The 20,056-nt window shown below is 35.1% G+C and overlaps 1 protein-coding gene across 1 annotated transcript in view; it reads left to right on the top strand.

Moving 5' to 3' along the window:
• The first annotated feature begins 11 nt into the window (after positions 1 to 11).
• The window catches only part of LOC123665353 (phosphoinositide 3-kinase regulatory subunit 4), a 27,834-nt gene continuing 7,789 nt past the window's right edge, over positions 12 to 20,056 (top strand). The window contains exons 1-22 of the mRNA XM_045599665.1: positions 12 to 295; positions 963 to 1,143; positions 1,378 to 1,548; positions 1,872 to 2,060; positions 3,678 to 3,766; positions 4,642 to 4,851; positions 5,188 to 5,647; positions 6,437 to 6,629; positions 7,069 to 7,175; positions 7,747 to 7,855; positions 8,702 to 8,850; positions 9,123 to 9,266; positions 10,939 to 11,055; positions 11,513 to 11,647; positions 12,576 to 12,654; positions 13,337 to 13,476; positions 14,105 to 14,226; positions 14,606 to 14,700; positions 15,771 to 15,890; positions 17,428 to 17,503; positions 17,879 to 17,974; positions 18,599 to 18,721. Of these exons, the coding sequence (XP_045455621.1) occupies positions 204 to 295; positions 963 to 1,143; positions 1,378 to 1,548; positions 1,872 to 2,060; positions 3,678 to 3,766; positions 4,642 to 4,851; positions 5,188 to 5,647; positions 6,437 to 6,629; positions 7,069 to 7,175; positions 7,747 to 7,855; positions 8,702 to 8,850; positions 9,123 to 9,266; positions 10,939 to 11,055; positions 11,513 to 11,647; positions 12,576 to 12,654; positions 13,337 to 13,476; positions 14,105 to 14,226; positions 14,606 to 14,700; positions 15,771 to 15,890; positions 17,428 to 17,503; positions 17,879 to 17,974; positions 18,599 to 18,721 (3,197 nt within the window). The 5' untranslated portion in view covers positions 12 to 203. The remainder of the gene's footprint in view (positions 296 to 962; positions 1,144 to 1,377; positions 1,549 to 1,871; positions 2,061 to 3,677; positions 3,767 to 4,641; positions 4,852 to 5,187; positions 5,648 to 6,436; positions 6,630 to 7,068; positions 7,176 to 7,746; positions 7,856 to 8,701; positions 8,851 to 9,122; positions 9,267 to 10,938; positions 11,056 to 11,512; positions 11,648 to 12,575; positions 12,655 to 13,336; positions 13,477 to 14,104; positions 14,227 to 14,605; positions 14,701 to 15,770; positions 15,891 to 17,427; positions 17,504 to 17,878; positions 17,975 to 18,598; positions 18,722 to 20,056) is intronic.

Here is a 20,056-nt window from a genome sequence, read left to right as displayed (position 1 = left end):
AATTTGTTTTATAAGTGTCAAAACAAGCTGTTTGCAGTTTCATTGTTCCATAATACAATTAATACAAAATACTTATTTAGGTTGTAACTTAGGAAGAGCTTACGTAGAAAAATTTGAAAGACACTTTCGTAAATTGGACATGCATGTGTATATACATTTCATATACATTGTAAATATTTTGTGTGAAAAATTTTGCTAGGAAAATGGGTAATCAACTAGTTGGTTTAGCTCCTTCACAGATTTTTCCAGTTGAACACTACCTAGACGACCATGCGGAGTTGACGTTCGATCAAAGGTGAGAAAGAATGATGTACAATATGGTTCTTTTATCTTAAATAAATCTGAAGTTAAAGGCAATTAAGATAACTTATGTTTCCATAGTTTATACTTTACCATGATACTATTATTTTCTCCTTTTTTTATACGACTAGGTCGACAAACGAAATTACAGCCCATATAATGATAAGGTTACCCTAGCCTATAGACGCATGCAGCACCATCTCTAACACTATTTATTGCCTACCCACTTTTTTTTATGTGAAGAAAATCCATCATGGTTATCCTCCAGCTCCTATATCCCAGACTCCTACTGGCTAAAAACCACCACGTGTGAGCAGCTGCTCACAGCCCGGGTGGGGCGAGATATGATCACGCTAACATGCACAACCTCACCCTGGCGGTTGGCCCTAATGAAACATCCGGGCCTTGGAACCTAGAGGGGCGGCATCCACAAGATCACCTCTCCCGACGTGTGGGGTCTGTGGGGGAGCCGGCCGAAGGTCCCTCGACCTCAGGCTAGCTCCCCTGCTATTTACCATCTGGGGACGCACACAGTAGGAGATCCAGCAACTCCCTTGGGACTATTACCTACCCTACGCCAGATCCTTCCTAACCCTGGCTACCTTTCTTACCACAGGAACACAACACTACTCAAGAGTGATATTTGCGTTTCTTTTTTTCAGTCTCGGTTCAACAAGATTCTTCAAAGTAGCCCGCGCTCGGACAAAGGAGGGATTAGTAGTAGTCAAGGTTTTCGTCATCCACGACCCGTCGCTGCCTTTGGCTGTCCACAAGGAACGGACACTCAAGATAAAGGAGCAACTCGCATCTGCTTTTAATTGTCTACCCTATCAGAGAGTTATCGTAAGATCTACTTTTTTTTAAATTTCTATGATGCTAAATCAAGCCAATTTATGAGTGTTTAATATATAAAAAAATATTTTTGTATTTTTATTAAAAAATTTCTTTGTTGTCAATGTAACTAAATTTTTATCATAAAAAAAATATTTTTCATAAAAATTAAAAAAAATTAACAACCTAACTTAATTTAATAATTTTTCTTAAAAACAAATAAAAATGTTATTTTTTTTTTTTCAGTTAACAGATAAGGCTGGACTTCTTATTCGTGGATATTGTAAATATAGTGTGTATGATAGATTGGTAACAAGACCCTTTCTCACAATATTAGAAAAGAAATGGGTAACATTTCAAGTTTTGTACGCTTTGCACCGGATGCATAAGCTGGGCGTATGCCATGGTGATATAAAGGTGTGTAGTTAAACAATTAAGTTATGGCCATCTTGAAAAAAAATGTCTTTTTTCAAGATGTTTTTTTCACATCAAAGATAAAATTTGGCATTAAAACATTCTTTACATTCATTTATTTACAAAATAAATATGCTTAAACTACTAATGTATAGATCTTATAAGCAATAAATGTTACTTGCAAGGGTTGCTACCTGCATATTTTAACCTAAATCCGATTTGGGTTAAAATATGCATATAGAAGAAGTAGTATTATAGAAGCGTAAGAGATGGAATAAAGGATAATTTTTACTATGACAAAAAATTTTAGTGATCTATTATTTCAGCTGGAAAATATAATGGTTACGTCATGGCTATGGGTTTTGTTGACGGACATAGCGTCCTTCAAACCAACATTTTTACCGGAAGATAATCCGGCCGACTTTAATTACTTCTTTGATACTTCAAAAAGAAGAATATGTTATTTGGCGCCGGAAAGATTTGTCAAAGCCCCAGATCCAAATGCCAGGTTTGCGGTAAGATTTGCTTTAATTTTAAAATACCCACATAATATAAAAAATCATTATTATTTTTATGTATGTATAAGTATTATATTTAAAATGGTTTATAATAATTATTATAATACTCTTTATTGTACACAACAACAATCAACACAATAACATATTACAAATAAAGAAGAGTGTACAAAGGCGGTCTTATCGCTAGACGAGCGATAATGAAAGAATGCTTTACTTAGTAAGCTGTTAAAATCATACATAATACAAGAGGTCTACTTGACATTGATTTTGAATTTTGTTTTAACTTTTTCAGATTGATATTTTTTTTTAAATTTATTTATGTTTATGATTAAGATTATACTATACCATTATTATTATACTATACGCTAAATATTGACTGTACGGCGAACCTCCCAAAGTTTCCTCTGTAATTAATGATTTTATTTTTTCGTCATCCATATTTTTTATAATCAGAGTCTGAAAAGACGTTAATGTATTGTTACAAGTACTGAACCTATTAGTTCAGCTGAATATATTCTTTTGTTAGGACCGACAAAAAGCTTATATTGTAGTTTTTAATTTCATCATTCAAAAATGAACCTTAAAACGATGAGAATTGGTTTCAAAATGTGCCGAATTCTATTAGGGTTACCTGAGGACCTCTAAACAATACACAACCCTTTCGAATTTAAGGCTTTCATTCAGAAACTACAATTGTTTCCACCTTCAAAGAACTTATATAGACATGAAGATATAGAAAAATGAGTTTTGTTTCAAAGGTAACCAAAAAGTATTTACCTGAATTAGTTTTTGTAAGTGCTTATGGACAATCGCTGATGATTTTAAAAGCACAATGTTACAAAAGGCTCATGAAAAGAAAATAATTGTCATAGGGAGCTTATAAAATGTACTTAGTCAAGGACTGCCGCCTGCATTCAAAAAAGTTCTCATTCGTCATGATTTTACGAATGATTAGCGTGGCGTTCTAACGTGTCTTGAGTATTATATTAGAGTTGTATGAGATGGTCAGAAAAACGAAGAATATGAGTAATTTGCGATTAGTCTGTAAAAAGAACTTACAGTAATAAAAGTCAGCAAATTATGTTATTAATATTTTTTATATTCCTAACCACTGTGACGACTAACCTCTGACCACTGCGGAAAACCATCACTCACAAATATTTTTCATTCATTCATTCAGCCTGTAACATCCTACCGCTAGGCATATGCCTCTTTCTCCACGTGGGAGAAAGATGTTAGTTTATCTACCACACTGCTCCACTGCGGGTTGAATACTCACAAATGTAATAATATTTAATCGCTATCAAGCTTATAACTTGACATATCAAATATGGGAATCTGTTCCTGCTCATGCTTACAAAAGTAACTATTCCATGCGGAAAAAATCGAAGGCAATCATAGTTGTATGTTTTATATTTGTGCCGAAGTGTATGCACGCGCATAACTTCCAAACAGTTCCATCCAATTGGGTAATTTATGTTAGCTACCGCCAGGACAAAGATTGCATAAAAGAAAATTAAAATAATCGACATATTAACGAAAACATGCCGGTTCAAAATTTCCCGAGTCGATTAGTAATAAACAAATGTATATAAAGCTACATTATTTATTCAGGGTGACGACAGAAACAGTGGTCTTCTGTTAGGCGAATCGCCGTGTAACGTTGGCGAACTTGTGCCAAGTATGGATATATTTTCAGCGGGGTAAGCTCCGATCTCTATTACACATCCTAGTGACTTTCAAACATATTTTTTTGTATACAACTAGGTCTGCAAACAAGCGTACGGCTCACGTAATGGTAAGCAATTACCGCAATCTACAGACGCCGGTAAAACCAGAAGCAACGCAAGCACGTTGTCGACCCTATCCCCAATTCCGCCCAGGAGCTCTGGTCACCTTACTCACCAACAGGAACACGACACTGCTTGGAAGCAATACTATTTAGCTAGCTGTGATCTTCTGTAAGATCAAGGTACTATCCCAGTCGGGCGGCTCCAGATTTTGAGCAGGAAATTTCCTGCTATACCTCAGTTAAATGTTATGTCATTTTGATCAGTAAAATTTGATTTGAAAAGCTATAAAAAAGCGAATGATAATGCTAACTATTTCAGTTAAGGTTTATTGAAACATGTGTGTGGTTATCTTGTGTGGTTACTGTACTATAGTTACTAAAAAAATTTTTGGGTTCATTGTCTATTTGCGTTTCGTTTATTCCGCTTGACTAAATAAATCGCAGTAAATTAAAACGCATATCCGAGTGCTAACTACAACTGGTCAATGTGAACACGTCATTATAATTTACTTTGTTCAAAGGGCGTGGTTATGTTGAATGATAATGACGAGTAACTTTTTTAAGACTATAACTTCGTTACATTTGATAATTAATGAGCTATCACCAATATTTAATGTAATGTGATTATGATTGACATTAAGTAACCGATCGCGGTATAATTGCACGGTTATTGCAAAATAAAATTCATGCTAATTTTTTTTTGATCTCCATGGTCTTCAAAACCAATATGGTTATATAAAAAATATCATAGGTTTATATAATTATGTATTTACAATTTTCATTTAGGTGTGCTCTACTGGAATTGTGGAATGACGGAAAATCGTTTTTCTCCTTGGAAGAGTTGCTGGCCTATAGGAATGGTGGCGAGAGACCCAAAAATATGAATCTGCCAGAAATATGTGAACCGGGACTAAAGGAGCTCCTGTACTCCATGACAGAGCTGAACCCCAAGGATAGGAAGAGCGCTGAGATTTATTTGGACGAGGCGAGGGGAAAGTAAGTTCCTGTTTTATTTTAATACTAGATGTGCCCCACGGTCTACACGCGATGTTTTGAAAAAAAAAAGCTACCTTCCTCGATAGGGCTGTCCAACACAAAAAGAATTTGAGATTAATGGGCTTAAACAAACAAACTTTTACCAAAGACGATTTTATTTAAGACAATTTTTTTTTTCTTTGAAATCTTATAGAATTAGCATATCCTAAACTTGTCTAGATTTGAATACGAGAACAATCTCTAAATTAGAATCTAGAAGGAATTGAGATTCTGACCCTTCATCCAATATAGTCATAAATAAAATCAAGCGTTGACATAGTAAATATTTCTTTGCAGATTATTTCCAGAATATTTCTACTCGTTCCTCCAATCATACATGCTCATATTTTCCGGGCAACCGATACTACCAGCCGATGAAAAGATAACACGTATACGCCAAGACATTCAAAATATTATTAAAATCTTCACCCAACCTTCAAATACGAAGAATTATCAAGACTTAGTCGAGGAGACCAAGGAGAGTAAGAAAGTCGAAATTGACTCATTAGTGAAGGAAAGGTTTAAGGTTATGACGGTCAATGTTACAGATTTTAAGCAGGAAAGTGGGAATAAGACCCCAAAGAAAAAAGATTTGGGTCCCGACAGCGACGGGTTGGTTTTGATTACGTCGCTGGTGACGTCATGCGTCAGAGGGTTGCGTCATTGCACTGCAAAGTTGCATTGTCTGGAGATATTGCAAGCGCTTTGTGAATATTGCACTTCGGAGGTAGTTTTGGACAGGATACTACCCTATATAGTAAGTTCAGTTTATATGCTTAATTTTTGCAGGATATTTCGGCTTTTAATGGATTTTAAAAGAGGTCGAATAAAAGATTATTGATCCATTTAAAGATTTTTAAGTGTTTTGATAGACGGAGCTATTTATGTGTTAAGAAATACGGTCGAGTCTGTTATTCTCTAACTCGTGTCACCCAGACGTCGAATGTGTCACTAATTGAAACTAATTGACGACGTAGATGGCGTGTTAACGCAGCGGTCACGGCACTGGCTGTTGCGCTTGCAGTCGCGGGTTCAATTTCGCTCGTGACGAACATTTTTATTTGTGTTAACGCAGCGGTCACAGCACTGGCTGTTGCGCTTGCAGTCGCGGGTTCAATTTCGCTCGTGACGAACATTTTTATTTGCTATATAAATGTTTGTCTTTATCTGGGCGTTTCAGCTTTGTGTATTATGTGTTTCGTACCCCTGACACAGGAGAAAATCCTACTGGCAGTTTCTGAGCGTGAAGCGTTTTTTATTAATTCAATTAATGCCTTTGACTTTGCCTTCCTTCAGCGTTTTAATGTCACGTTAGTTGGACGCCACGTGAGTTTAGTTAGCGGTGATCATCATGAAACTTAAACGTCTCGAGCTGACCCTCATTGCTATCTAAAATCAGCCAGCTAAAATGTCCATGACATTAAGACTAATTTTAGAGAACGAGAATTACAATGGATAATTAATGGGCTTATTTTATTTGACATCTTTAACTTTCGATACAAAGTTATTATCATCAATCTGGTCGTAACTGCCACATATCTTCCAGATATACCTAACGCAGGCACCCGAGGCCCGTGTCCGCGCAGCCGCCATTCGCTGTGTTACAAATTCTCTAGATTGTGTGAAAGACTTACCAGCTAGTGATGCCAACGTTTTCCCGGAGTACATTCTTCCCGAGCTGGCCCCCCGTGCCTCAGACCCTGCCGTACTCGTGAGACTCGCGTTCGCCAGCAATATTGGTAAGCATGGCTGTAACACCACCTGGAACCCTCAATCCGTTAACTAATAAAAAAATAACTTTTCAACTAAACCCTTCAAACCTTAATCCCTTTCCTTAATCACTTTGCCTAGTCCTTTGGCGCAGTTTGTATTTATCTACAAATAAAAAATAACTTCCTCAAACCTTAGCCATTTTTCGACTAGATCTACTGAGGCTGATTAAGCTACCAGGATTCGTTTAATTATATTGAGTACAACGTAGAGCACTGAGTTCGACCTATACGGGGACGACCTATACCCTTGGGTACGGTTTTGGGCCCATATTTGTAAATTGTCTTAACGCCAATAGACTTTAGTTGCTGTAACCATTTAAGTCGAAAATATGTATTTATCAAATACCATAAATAAAATTATTCAAATGAAAATAAATTTAAGTTAATCTAACTTTTATTCTTACAGCCACTTTAGCAGAAACGGCATTTAGATTTCTAGATCAAACCCAGAAACAAGAGAAGGACCACCCGAATATCCATTACGAAAATGAAAGGTCGACGCTACAAGAGATGGTAAGAAAAAAATTGTATTTTTTTTAATTTTAACAAAACTCAATATACAAATATTTACTTCTGTTATGTATGGGGATACCCTTGCGGATACCCCACCGTGCCTCGGAGAGCACGTAAAGCTTTTGGTCCCGGTTGTTGGACACATTGTGGACACTTGATAACGATCGCTAATCGTGGGAAGTTTTCGGCAAACTCTTTATTGACTTACTCCAACACTTTTCTGAACTGAAATCCTGTGTGGTTTTGCAATGTATTATTCTGTCCTTATGTGTGCTATTATTGGGTCCTAAAGTTTAGATTCATAGCCTCTTAAATATCTTTTACTTTAAGATAGACTACAGCAAGTAATTTTTGCTCGAAATTTTGAAATGAAACTGGTCAGTCTGACTAAGAAATTATGCTCAAAAAGTGTCGTGTTTCTGTGGTGATTGAGGTGGCCAGGACTGCTACGGAAGCTCGGAGGTAGGGTCGGCAACGTGCTTACAATACATCTGGTGTTGCAGGTGTCCATAGGTACGCTTGTCGCTCCCTTAATGATCTGAAAATAAAAACGATACTAAAATTGTTACAGATCCGTTCTTCCGTTTCCTCTCTATTAACTGACTCCCACGCAGTTGTGAAGAGAGCTCTCGTCGAGAACGGCATTACGGAATTGTGTGTGTTCTTTGGATGTCAGAAAGGTAATGAAACCGTAGATATATGGTAAGATTTTAATTTCTTGAGAGATAGAACAGCAGGGAATGTCCTGCTCATAATTTCGAGCAACCCAACTGGGAAAGTAGATTAACCTTACGGAAGATCACAGTTTAATAATCCAGTTCTCAAGTTGTGTTGTGTTCCTGTGTCGAGTAAGGTGACTAGAACTTCTAGGGGGTGGGGGGTAGGGTGAGCAACGCACTTGCAATGCTCTTTGCGTTGCAGACGACTGCTTGTTTTGTCACCTCTGAAGAAAATAAAAATATTGTAACATCTATACAACAAATAAATAAAATTGGAGTGTCTGTTTGTAATATTGAAGTAAGCGCTTTTTACTAAATGCATGTGGATGTATACACGTTACATATACCAAAATCACATTTTTTAATGTAATCAATTTTTTGTCTGTCTATCTGTCTGTCTGTCTGTCTGTCTGTTTGTTCCGGCTAATCTCTGAAACGGCTGAACCGATTTTGACGGGACCTTTCACTGGCATATAGCTGATGTAATAAGGAGTAACTTAGGCTACTTTTATTTTAGAAATATATTTATCTTATAACTCTGCGAACTAAACAATAACTTATTTGTTACATTCCACACGGACGGAGTCGCGGGCATAGCTAGTTTATTTATATATACTTATTGTGCACTGTCATTGTGCACCACAATTACATTGTTAAATACTTAAAGATTTTAAACTGTTGTGTAGTACAATGGGTGGATCTATGATTAATTGACCATTTCTTTCAGATAACCCAAGTTAAAGACGAAAAATTTAATTTTGAGTTCAGCTAGATGCTGATTAACATATATAAATAATTGTATTTCAGCGAACGACGTAATCCTGTCCCACATGGTGACGTTCTTGAACGATAAGGAAGACGTGGGGCTCCGCGGGTGTTTCTTTGAACGTATAATGGAAGTCGGATCGTACGTTGGTCCTCACGCCGCACAGATACTTCTGCCTTTACTGCAACAGGTAGGAACTTATATGCCAAGTACCCCAGATAACCCCCAATAGATAAAAGATAATATACTCGGTATACTTAGACAACACGACTGAAGTAAAACTTACGAAACGTAACTCTCTCTTTCTATCTTCACTAACTTAGCCCTCTCAACTTCCGTTCGTCTCGCCCGATCACGCTTTTCGTAACGCTTTAGTTTTTCTCATTCACCAGCTTAATCCCCAAGTCAAGCGTATTTGAATGAAGTTATTTTTGACGTTGATATTGGTATGTGTGTGGATAGGGTCTGACGGATCAGTCTGAGTGGATCATCGCTAGCGCCCTACGAGCAAGTTACATGCTGGCGATGGCAGGGCTATTACACAAGCAGGCCCTTTGTGACCTTTTGGCAGAGAGTGCTGTCTACCTAGCACACCCCAACCTCTGGGTAAGTATTAGCAGACCTCGACTCCCGATCACATAAGAACCCCTGGACAAAGTTTTTGCGTAAATCAGTAGTTTTAAAAGTGTAACCGTACCAGTACCGTACCTTGGCAACTTGTTAGTGAAACACACAGCACATAATTGCAAATGTTTGTAAACTCTGTATTAATATTGTTTTGTAAGCTGTCTTTAATATAAATAAATATTTAAAAAATCCAAAAGTGTACGCCTCTACTCACTTCTCTTGGTGGGTTTCCTTTAAAACTATTGTTTGCAGCTTATACTTAGCAGCTCCCTCTAGTAGCTTGTTTAGGAACTAATGACCGACCATACATGATGGTAAGCTTGATTAGTTGATTTGATTCTTGTAGATAATCACAGCAGGCTCTGATTCATTCACATCGCATTATATTTTATAATCGTAGAAAAGAAAAAAAAAATTAAGAAATTGAAAAAAAAATCAGACTTCATATTCATAGTATATAGGTTAATAGTATTTAGTTTAATGGTTTCCTGATAATATAAAAACAGCTTATTTCGTCAAGTTGTTCTCGCGTTATTTTGCTATCATCCGTACACACACAAAATTTTGACGTCCAACATAAACATTTTTAATAGTTTCTTTTTTTTATGAAATGTAACGAAATTGATGTGTATTCTGTATATAACTTTGTATTTTATATCACATTAATGTATTGTTATAAAAATATATAGGTTTAAGAGTAAGCGCTTTCCTTACGTATCAATAATTGCGGACTTTCTTGCTGATTTTTCTCTGCAGAATCCACATTTTGAATCTATGGTGTCCTCACTGTTATTGTAATTATTTTATTAAGAACATATAATTTTAATTTGTAAAATGAGTTGTAAAAAGTGCTTTTGACGACTGATTAAAAGTAATTTTTTAATCACGCAAAATAGGCGCATTAAGACGTCGAGTTGCGGAAAACAGCCCGTGTTTATCGAAAGTAACTTTCCATGTTGATTTAGTGTGAAAGTGAAACTGAAACGGTTCGACAGTAAAACACCATTTAAAGCAGACTTGCGGTGGTCACAATGGTTTTTGCCACTTGTTTTGATTATAAATTATTTTTAACTTTGGGATATTTTTTAAAGTTTTATAAGGACCCATTGATAAGACCCTTTGATAAGGACCATTAATTAATAAATTAGACTAGCCAGTTGGCACGGTTTTTAAAGGTCCTGCTATTTGCTCCGCGGGTTGTGGGTTCGGGTAATCGTACCAACTTAGTCTCGGTATAATATCATTTCATTTATTTATTTACATATGTGTATTTACTAAAAAAATAGCGATAACAGTCAACTGTTACCTATATATAACAAGCATAATTTGCTTATCATAGGAATAGACGACGGTGTGTGTATCTTATAAGTTACTAGCTGACTCCACAAACGTTGTTTTGTCATATATGTTATTAACCCCCTTAATCCCCCCCTCCCTATAACTTAGGGGGATGAAAAATAGACGTTGTTCGATTTTTAGACTTACCCAATATGCACACAAAATTTCATGAGAATCGGTCAAGCCGTTTCGAAGGAGTTTAACTACAAACACCGCGATACGAGAATTTTATATATTAGATTTATTTATATTTAATTTAGCATAAAAAACTTCATGTTGAAAAGGTCGCTTTTTGGTGTATTTTGACATATAGATACGACACGAAGTATGCGGTCTAGTGTCTTGTATAGCGAGTCATCTGAATCCAATCGACGTGAACTGCAAGGTACTGCCGCTAGTGTGGCCGCACCTCAAACACAAACTGATACAGGTATATACGTACATAATTATGTTTATTCTCAAAAAAAGCTGATTTCAATCTTAATCCTGAGAACTTTGTTACAGATTTTATTAATTAATTGTTATTTTTCAGTAGTGTTTCAAAATCATCTATTAAAAGTATTTAATGTACCATAATGTAATCAAAATTTATTTGAAGATGTGGGAAATAGGGACCTTGTTCATGTTCTTAAAAAAAGTACTTAAAATATAATGTAACCAAAATTGTCTTGATGAGTAAGGAAAAATTGGGCAAATTTTTGGAATTCTTAAAATATTATTTATTCCTTTTGTTTTTAAGGTTCATCATTACAGCCTATACAGTCCACTGCTGGACATAGGCCTCCACAAGTTCACGCCAAAAATAACGTGAACTCATGTGTTTTGCCCGTTGTGTTATATGTTGTGTTGTGTTTATGTCCGTTTTTGGGTCTTAATCTTTTTTTAAGGTTGAAAGAGTTGAACTTCTTCTGGAGAGCCTATCAGAACCTATTCCTAGGAAAGTGCTCGACGCTGTTTTAAGACATGGTGATGTCGACCGACTCGTGCAAACGTTGAGAGAAAGACGAAATGCTAGGTTGAAGGTAAGTAAAAACATCTACCAAAGACCTAAATTACCTGAACATTTTTAGGCAAAAAATAGTTGATCAGTTTTTTTTTTTGTTATAAACCACTAGGTCCGGCAACCAAGCGTACGGCTCACCTGATGGTAAGCGATTACCGTAGCTTATAGACGCCTGCAACACCAGAAGCATCGCAAGCGCGTTGCCGACCCTATACCTAATCCTCCCCAGGAGCTCTGGTCTTACTCACCATAGGAACATAACACTGCTTGAAAACAGTGTTATTTAGCTGTGATCTTCAAAAGATCAGTGATTTAGTTTAGTTTTTTTTTTTACTATATAATTAGTAGGTAGTAAAAAGTATCTAATTTATGTCCGTTTTTGGGTCTGAATCTTTTTACGATCGCAAAAGGGAAACAATTTACGCAAACAAATTTGTATAAATATGTATACCGATACATATTTATACAAATTTGTTTGCGTAATTGTTGTAAAAAGTTGCGTCTTCAGTCTTGTTTATCAGACCAGTATCATTAATCAGTATATTAAATTGCAATAATGTAAAGACGTGATTTGTTAAGTTAAAGTTAATTTCAATTTTAGTTTAATGAAAACCGGGACAATAGAGGATATGTTCTAAAATACTTTTTGGTTTTTTTTTATTAAAATCCTTTTTTTATCGCAAAAATAAGAAAAAAAATTTAAAATGGGAGATTCAATCCTCCTCACTATTCCACGTCAGAATTATGGATATTATTCACGAGTGTTTATTATTATTGTATTTCTAACACAAATTCGCATACAATTTTCAAGATTTCTAGATGACAATTAAAATTGTGATCACGAGTTTGTGCCGAAGTTCTGCCACTTTTCCTCGATATTTCTCGAAATCTTCTATCTCGTCAATATTACGACATGTTCAGACGATTTAAATTGCATTTAATTTCAGGTTAAACAAGGTATGGTGCCTCAGTACTCGGAAATGGGACAGCAGCTGAAAAATTTATTTAGAAGATTAGCTTCTGATGGTAAGTTTGTTAATGAAATGTTTTTTATGTAAAACTGCTTTAGGCACGGATAACTTGGGGAGTAAGTTAGTAATTGCGCTTACGCGAGTGTTACGAAAAGTGTGATTGGGCGTCGCGAACGAAAGTTGAGAGGGAGATATAAGTTAGATGGTGCTAAAGAAGTTTTTCTTCCGTTGTGTAGTCTAAGGCACACTCGTTTTTTTTTTCAAGTCGAGCTTTCATAAAGTTTTGACATATTTTTCTAAACAAGTTAGTATATTTGCATAAACGTATACATTTCTGATATTTTATTATTGCTAGAGTCTTAACACAACTTTAGAGCTTGTGTCACAAATGTTTGTAAGATTGAGGTAGGGCACTGCAAGAAATTTCTTGCGCATAATGTGGACCAGTCCTACTGGGGAAGTTCTCAGCTTATTGCTCCCAAGTAGTATTGTGTTCCTGTGGTGTGGAACATAGCTGAGCTACTGGGCAGTGAGAGGAAGTAATGGTCCCTACATGTTCCAGAGAACAGAGATTAGGATCAGCAACGCACTTCTGGTGTTGCAGGCGTCTGTATGTTACGGTAACCAGTGGCTACCAAATAATCTTCTTCTACGTCTACCAAATAGTCTTCCAAATAATTTACAACGTGTACGAAATTGCTGTCTTGCCAAGATATCTAACTATGGTATAATTTCAGGTATGACGGAGCATGTGGAAAATCAATTGTTGGCGATGAGTGCCCATCTCATCAAGATACAGGGTAGCGCTACACAGGTATGGAAAGATGTTTTGCAACAAAATGCAACATTTTTTCTTGCAAAACTTGTCAATATTTCTGTAAGACTCCTATCAATGATCACGATAAACTTGTCTGCGTCCACATATTTATGAATACAATTTTTTACAACGATGGCTCAAACTAGTGGACGGTATCATTTAATGTTTAATAGCTATCGTCGTCCATAATATTAGCAACATCAGAGCAATTGCAAACACGTTACCGGCATTTAGGAGAAACAAAACGCCAGTACACGCGACGCCTGAAAACTCCCAAATTGTGATCCTCAGTGACACCCTCAGGAAAAGGTCACTCTACAATTTACACGTACGTGAAAAAAAAAATGCGTGAAGTGTTTCTAGAATCGAAGTAAGGTGGATGATCCAAAGTTTTGCGGTGTCCTAGTTTAGAGTTCAGATACATGGATATATCTACTCAAAATCTGGAGAAGCCCGACTGGGGAAGTACCCCGACAGAAGAGTACAGCTAAATAATACTGCTTTCAAGCAGTCTTGTGTTCCTGTGGTGAGTAACATGACCAAAGCTCCTGGGGATGGTCAGAGATAGGGTCGGCAATGCGTTTTCGATGCTCCTGGTGTTGCACAGTGGGTTTATAGACTACGGTAATCGCTCACCATCCATTATCAGGTGAGCCGTACGTAAAAAAAATATTTAAACTTGTTACAGCATATAACAGATGCTCCTGGAAGGCTGGTATTAACTGGAGCGGGGCTCTCTCGTGTTGCTCAACTCGATAGTGAGAGTTTAACCCACCATGCTGATAAGATGTACCAGCAATCTGGTCAAAGGTGGGTCTTCTTCTTATCTTCTCGTAGCTAAAATTAAGCAATTATCAATAATCGTGCGATTTCGTCGCCTCCTTTGGTTTTGGTTGAGGAATTTCAGATTAATTTGAGTTTTGTTTTATTTTTTGTGGCACCAGAAACGGTTCTATTATATAGTACCACATATCGCTCTATCCTTAATGATTATGCGTTTATGGATTACTTAATAGTTCAACCGTTAATATGGTTCAATTGTTTACCTATAAATAATGTTATTAAAATTGTATACTTTCAAAAATAACTAAAACGATTTTTTTTCGTATACATTACCTGTTTGAGAGTGATAAAAACTTATAATTTAGAAGATAAAAGATAAAAAAAAAAATATTGGTAATCATTTCAGACGTTCGCATAAAACTTCTCTTTCCCAAGAGACTCAAATGAATACAGAATGGCAACATATGTTTGGACAGGCCCAAGACCAAATATCTATGAAAGGTAAGGGTAACTCTTTACATTTTTAAATATATACCTATCTTTAATTTTAATATTTACAGCAGAATTCATGTGGCTTTTATTCTCATTATATCTTTTGATTATGCCTTTTCATGGTGGTTGTGGACATTATGCCGAAGTTAAAGATCTGGCAATATTTTTCTATAGAATTTTAAATATGGTCCTTACTAATATTTTATAACATGGCGGGGTTTTGAGTTCAGTAGAGGACAATTTTACATTACTGTATTAAAAACTTATACTTTTGTCGTTTTATAAGATTTCTTAACTCCATGATAAAAAGGTCCACAAAGAAAAAGTTCTGACTCTATGATCTAAGTTACTCATAAGTAATGTACATACTGTATCACATCAAAGTAATTTCTTTAAATCTAATAATAAATACTTTGGTATATCAAGGAGTGAAAACATTAAATTATTATTATTTCATTAAAGTTTTGTAATAAATAGCTTCTATTTCCTTCTTTATGCATGTAGTTGCTTTATCATTCGTTAAAGTGATGCTATATTGAGTTGTGCCGAAGACCCCAAAAGATAGAATATTCGATTGTGAAACCAAAAGATGGTGGTGGTTTTAAATTTGGGCTAGCATTTTTAACTTATAATATATTTTTTTTAATTATGTATTGTATATTAGCGTACGTTATATTGTCATTGAAAGAAATATATGTAAATTGTGCTTAGAGGTAAAAGCTGTCTTGAGACCTCTTAGGAGAGAGTTTATGATAATTCTATGCTAAATAATATATGTAATATATATGTATTTCTTCATTCTGCTGTGAAAAATAAAGGCTTATTTAGCTCCAATTATGTTTTCTAACACGAGAAAAGCCAAGGCTGTAAAAAAATTTACAATACAGTACAGCAGTTAAATTGCTATTTTGATACATTTTTCAAATGAACTTAATATTAATTTTATAGAGAAAAGTTTTGATGACCCAAAATTTATATCGATATTTGTCACTTGTCTGGGTCTTTGTGATTATCCCCCGAATACTTTGTGGAAATCATTTAGGGTATAAGATGGTACTAAAAAAGTTGGTTGTCCCCAGCATCAGAGCAAGTGACCCAATCAGGTCAGGGTACGTCAAGTGTAGGTGTGGCTCAGACCAGCGTCAATAACAGCCAGCCATCTAACTCGCAGATGGGGCATAGCTCCAGCTATGTGCAATGTAAATAATGCTTTTAATTTATATATATTTTTATGTAAACATTCATTCATACATATTACATACTGTCTGACATTTGAAATACACATAAAATACAAATAGGGAGAGGGTTAATAGTAAATATAGTATTTGAAAAGGGTAAGAGGGTAGCTAAAATAATTTTGGTATGGTATCCCTAAACTATTTTTACAGTACTAACACAGACTTTAAATAACCAAAGTTCTATACATATTTTAAAATGGTAACTGACATATGTCTGTATAAGAGAAATATTTATTATTTATGGAAGTTTTAGAAGATAAAACCATTATTTTTAGAATTTGTCTGTTTGTCATTACTATATATAAACAATATATAGTAAATATCATTCCATATTTAAAATAGGTTTTTACTGTACATATAATTTTTTCAATGGTTATTGTATTTCCTATTAATATAGAGACCATATCCACAATATTCCAAATCAAGCTATGTACATTTCCGAGTGTCAGACTTAAATTACATTAATCATTAGACATTTTTTATCTCGTAGCTTAAGTGTTTCAGTGTTTAGGACCGGTGCTTTAAGCCTGGTCCCTAAATTTAAAAAACGGTGGTGGTATTCGAAATCGAACTGTTTATAAGTAAATCGAATCGATCATAAAATATAGGATCCAGCCTTCAATGGTTATTATTGTTATCACCACACATGGAATAAAAGTATATATATACTAGCTGTGCCCGCGAAGTCATCCGCGTGAAACTTAAAAAAAAATATTGTTCAGTTCGCAGAGTTACAAAATAAATAAATTTCTAAAATAAAAGTAGCCTAAGGTACTCCTATTAAATCAGCTATCTGCCAGTGAAAGCCCCGTCAAAATTGTCCAGCCGTTTCAGAGATTAGCCGGAACAAATAGACAGACAGACAGACAGTTAGACAAAAATTGTAAAAAATGCTATTATGGTATATGTACCGTACCGTGTGTACATATGCATTTAGTAAAAAGCGATTATTTTAATATCACAAACAGACACTCCAATTTTATTTATTTGTATAGATATTTATATTGAAATAAAATCTGTAAAAGAGCAACATGATAGTCTACCCAGTGGCGCCATCTATTGTAATATCAGAAAAACTAAAGAAGTAAACATCCTTAGCACATTCAGCCAAGTTTTTTACAGGTATATAAAGCTTAATAATAAATTACATATTTATATCTGTTTAAAATACTTTTATTCTATGTATAGTATAATATCTATAAAGGTGATATATCAGTGTCCATCTAGAATATTATATATAACTAGCTGACCTGGCGAACTTCGTATCACCTTATTTTTTTCTGAAATATAATAATAACATAATATATCAAAATAAAATATAGCCTATCTTTTAAGTTGGATCAAACTGCACACGGTGTGCAAATTTGACTAAAATCGGTTAAGTAGTTTAGGAGTCCATTGAGGACAAACATTGTGACACGAGATTTATATATATTAAGATGAGGAAAAAATTGTGATGAAATGAATGAATGATTCTAATTTGTTTTCTTTCTCACAGATAGCATGGCTCCTTGTCGAACGGAAGTGTTAAACCTCATTTCTCGAATGCAACAAAAGTATCGAAAATCTTTGAGGTATGTTAATCCATTTATGTTAAGAAAATATATTGTCATATTTTTTTGTAATCTATAGTATTTTTACCTTTGACTTGCCCATTGGCGCAGTTGGCTTTCTGCTTCGTATGTAGGTTCGAGTAACACTTCGAGTTGGGGTGTAATATTTATAGATGTATTATGTGTATGTAAATTTATTACAAAAAACACTATATCAGCCGTCTCTTACCTTATAGAACGGGCATTAAGTAGCTTACCTTAGGATTAGGAACAATCCATCATATATGTAGTAATTGTTACACTAAAAATACATCTATGCAATATCCGTTATATAACTCAGAGCTAATTGTACAATAATGGATAGGTAAATATATATAATACATTTTTTTTTAACAGAAGTCAAGATGACAATGTAGAAGCTCGTGAAGATCTGCAACCACCAGTGGCGTGGCGACCAGGAAATCAGCTACTAGCTTACTTACATGAACACAAGTAAGTCTAAAAATAATAATAAAGTTCAAGGAGAGAGAGAAGAAGAAAAAGAGAGAAGAAGGACGAGAGAGAGAGAGAGAGAGAGAGAGAGAGAGAGAGAGAGAGAGATTATTTCTGCTTTTCGTCTGGGGAAGTACCTTACATAAGATCACAGTTATATTATTATATAAGTTTCTGTTTTTAAGCAGTGTTGTGTTCCTGTTGGTGAGTAAGGTGACTAGAGTTCCTGGGGGAATTAGGGATAGGGTCGGCAACGCGCTTGCGATGCTTCTGTTGATGCAGACGTCTATAAGCTACAGTAATCGCTTACTATCAGGTGAAGTCGTACGCTTGTTTTGCCGACCAAGTTATATTAAAAAAAAATACATAGATAAAGTTTTTATGTATGAAAAAATTGCACGTGACATCTTTCTACTTTATGGTGATATACCGTCGTTTACCACAATAGGGGTATAAAAAAAATCAAATCGATTCCTGCTTGATGGTGATATCGCGATGACAAAACCAGAATTTGTTTCTTTGTCGATACTATGTGAAAAATAAATTCCCAAAAAAAAAATCTCAATAAAATACATCTGGTATAATTGTATAATTATCATCATTATATGATATCACGTTTTTCAGAGCACGCGTGAATCAACTAGTTCGTCTGCCGAGTCAGCGAGGTCTGTTCGGGTCCTGTTCTGATGACGGCACCGTGAGGCTTTGGGATGCTACTCGACTGCAGGGACACGCCTATGTTAACAGGTATTTTATAAATGTTATTTGACATAATACAGATAATACACGTTTTATCTATTTGACATACACAACTGAAAGTGATAGTACGAGATCCGGCATATAGTATATATAGTACCCTCATGCGTTAGTTTAGCGTCCACAGAGCGCGTAAGCACGGCTGTAACTTACAATGAAAGGACGTTTCATGCAGAACTAAATTACCTTCTTAATTTATTAACCGACTTCGGCCTACTCGTATGTGTCATACTGATATATTTTGAAATTTTTTTAATTCTTTTTTTCATGTTCGTGGATAACTTCGTCGTTTATGAATCGATTTTGATAATTCTTTTTTGTTGGAAAGGAGATATCCCAAGTGTTGTACCATGATAAGGAACCAGGATCTGATGATGATGGAATCCCACAAAAAGCGAGGGAAACCTTCGAAAATCGTAGTGACGACTAGTGCGTTTGTAAATGTTTTTCGTCTTCATACGTTGTATTACTTGTCGACGTAATTGGAGTTGGTTTTTTTCTTTTGCGAGCAAACACAATTGTTATTTAGTTACGCGATTTCATTAGGCAACCTATCAGATATACAGGGTGGCCGATCACTTGACGTCATAAAAAAAAATTTAGGTGCGGTATGTTGTGGGGTATCCGAATCACCTCCATGTATGTTACGCGATTTTTTATAGTTTAGGAGTTATGAATTTTTTTCGATTTTATGAGAAATTTCGACTTGACCATCTTAAAAAAATTCTAAAAAAAAAGTAAAATTTTTTTTAGAGTTTTATTTTTTGCAACTAAATTCGCATAAGTTGTACTTTTATGCATAAAATAATCAGCTTCATAGCTTTGATGAAAGTTATGAAAATGTTGGTCTAAAGTCAAAAATCTACGTTCCGTGAATTAGGACTTAAATTTTCAACTTTAAATTAAAAATCTAAACAGGTGACCTTATGATTTCTTAGTTAGTCTTAAAAATGCGCTAGACTCTCAGCTTTCATAATAATAATAAAAAAGCCATACTTAGTATGGAAAATTTGGCTTAAATCGGTCTTCAAAGACAGCAAGGTGGAGAATTCTTAAAATTAGCCTATTGATTAAAAAAAGTTTTTTATCATTCCTAAGGCTAATTAATGATTAGAAAATGCTGGAAACCTATTGTGTTGGTTGGATAAGAAAAGTTTTAGGCTTTTTAGTAAGAACAAGATCATAATGTTAAAATCATTTAATATTTTTAAAATTTATAATAAATGTTCAACGTGGCCACCTCCAGAAACAATACACATTCTATACCATCGTAAAAAACGGCAAATTTTACCTGCAATAACCATGGGCTGAAAGGATAAGAAACTA

Source organism: Melitaea cinxia, chromosome 24, assembly GCF_905220565.1.
Source record: "Melitaea cinxia chromosome 24, ilMelCinx1.1, whole genome shotgun sequence".
NCBI classification, from domain to species: Eukaryota; Metazoa; Arthropoda; class Insecta; order Lepidoptera; family Nymphalidae; genus Melitaea; species Melitaea cinxia.
The sequence above is the reverse complement of the archived record's forward strand: the minus strand, read 5'-3'. Positions and strand labels throughout refer to the sequence as shown.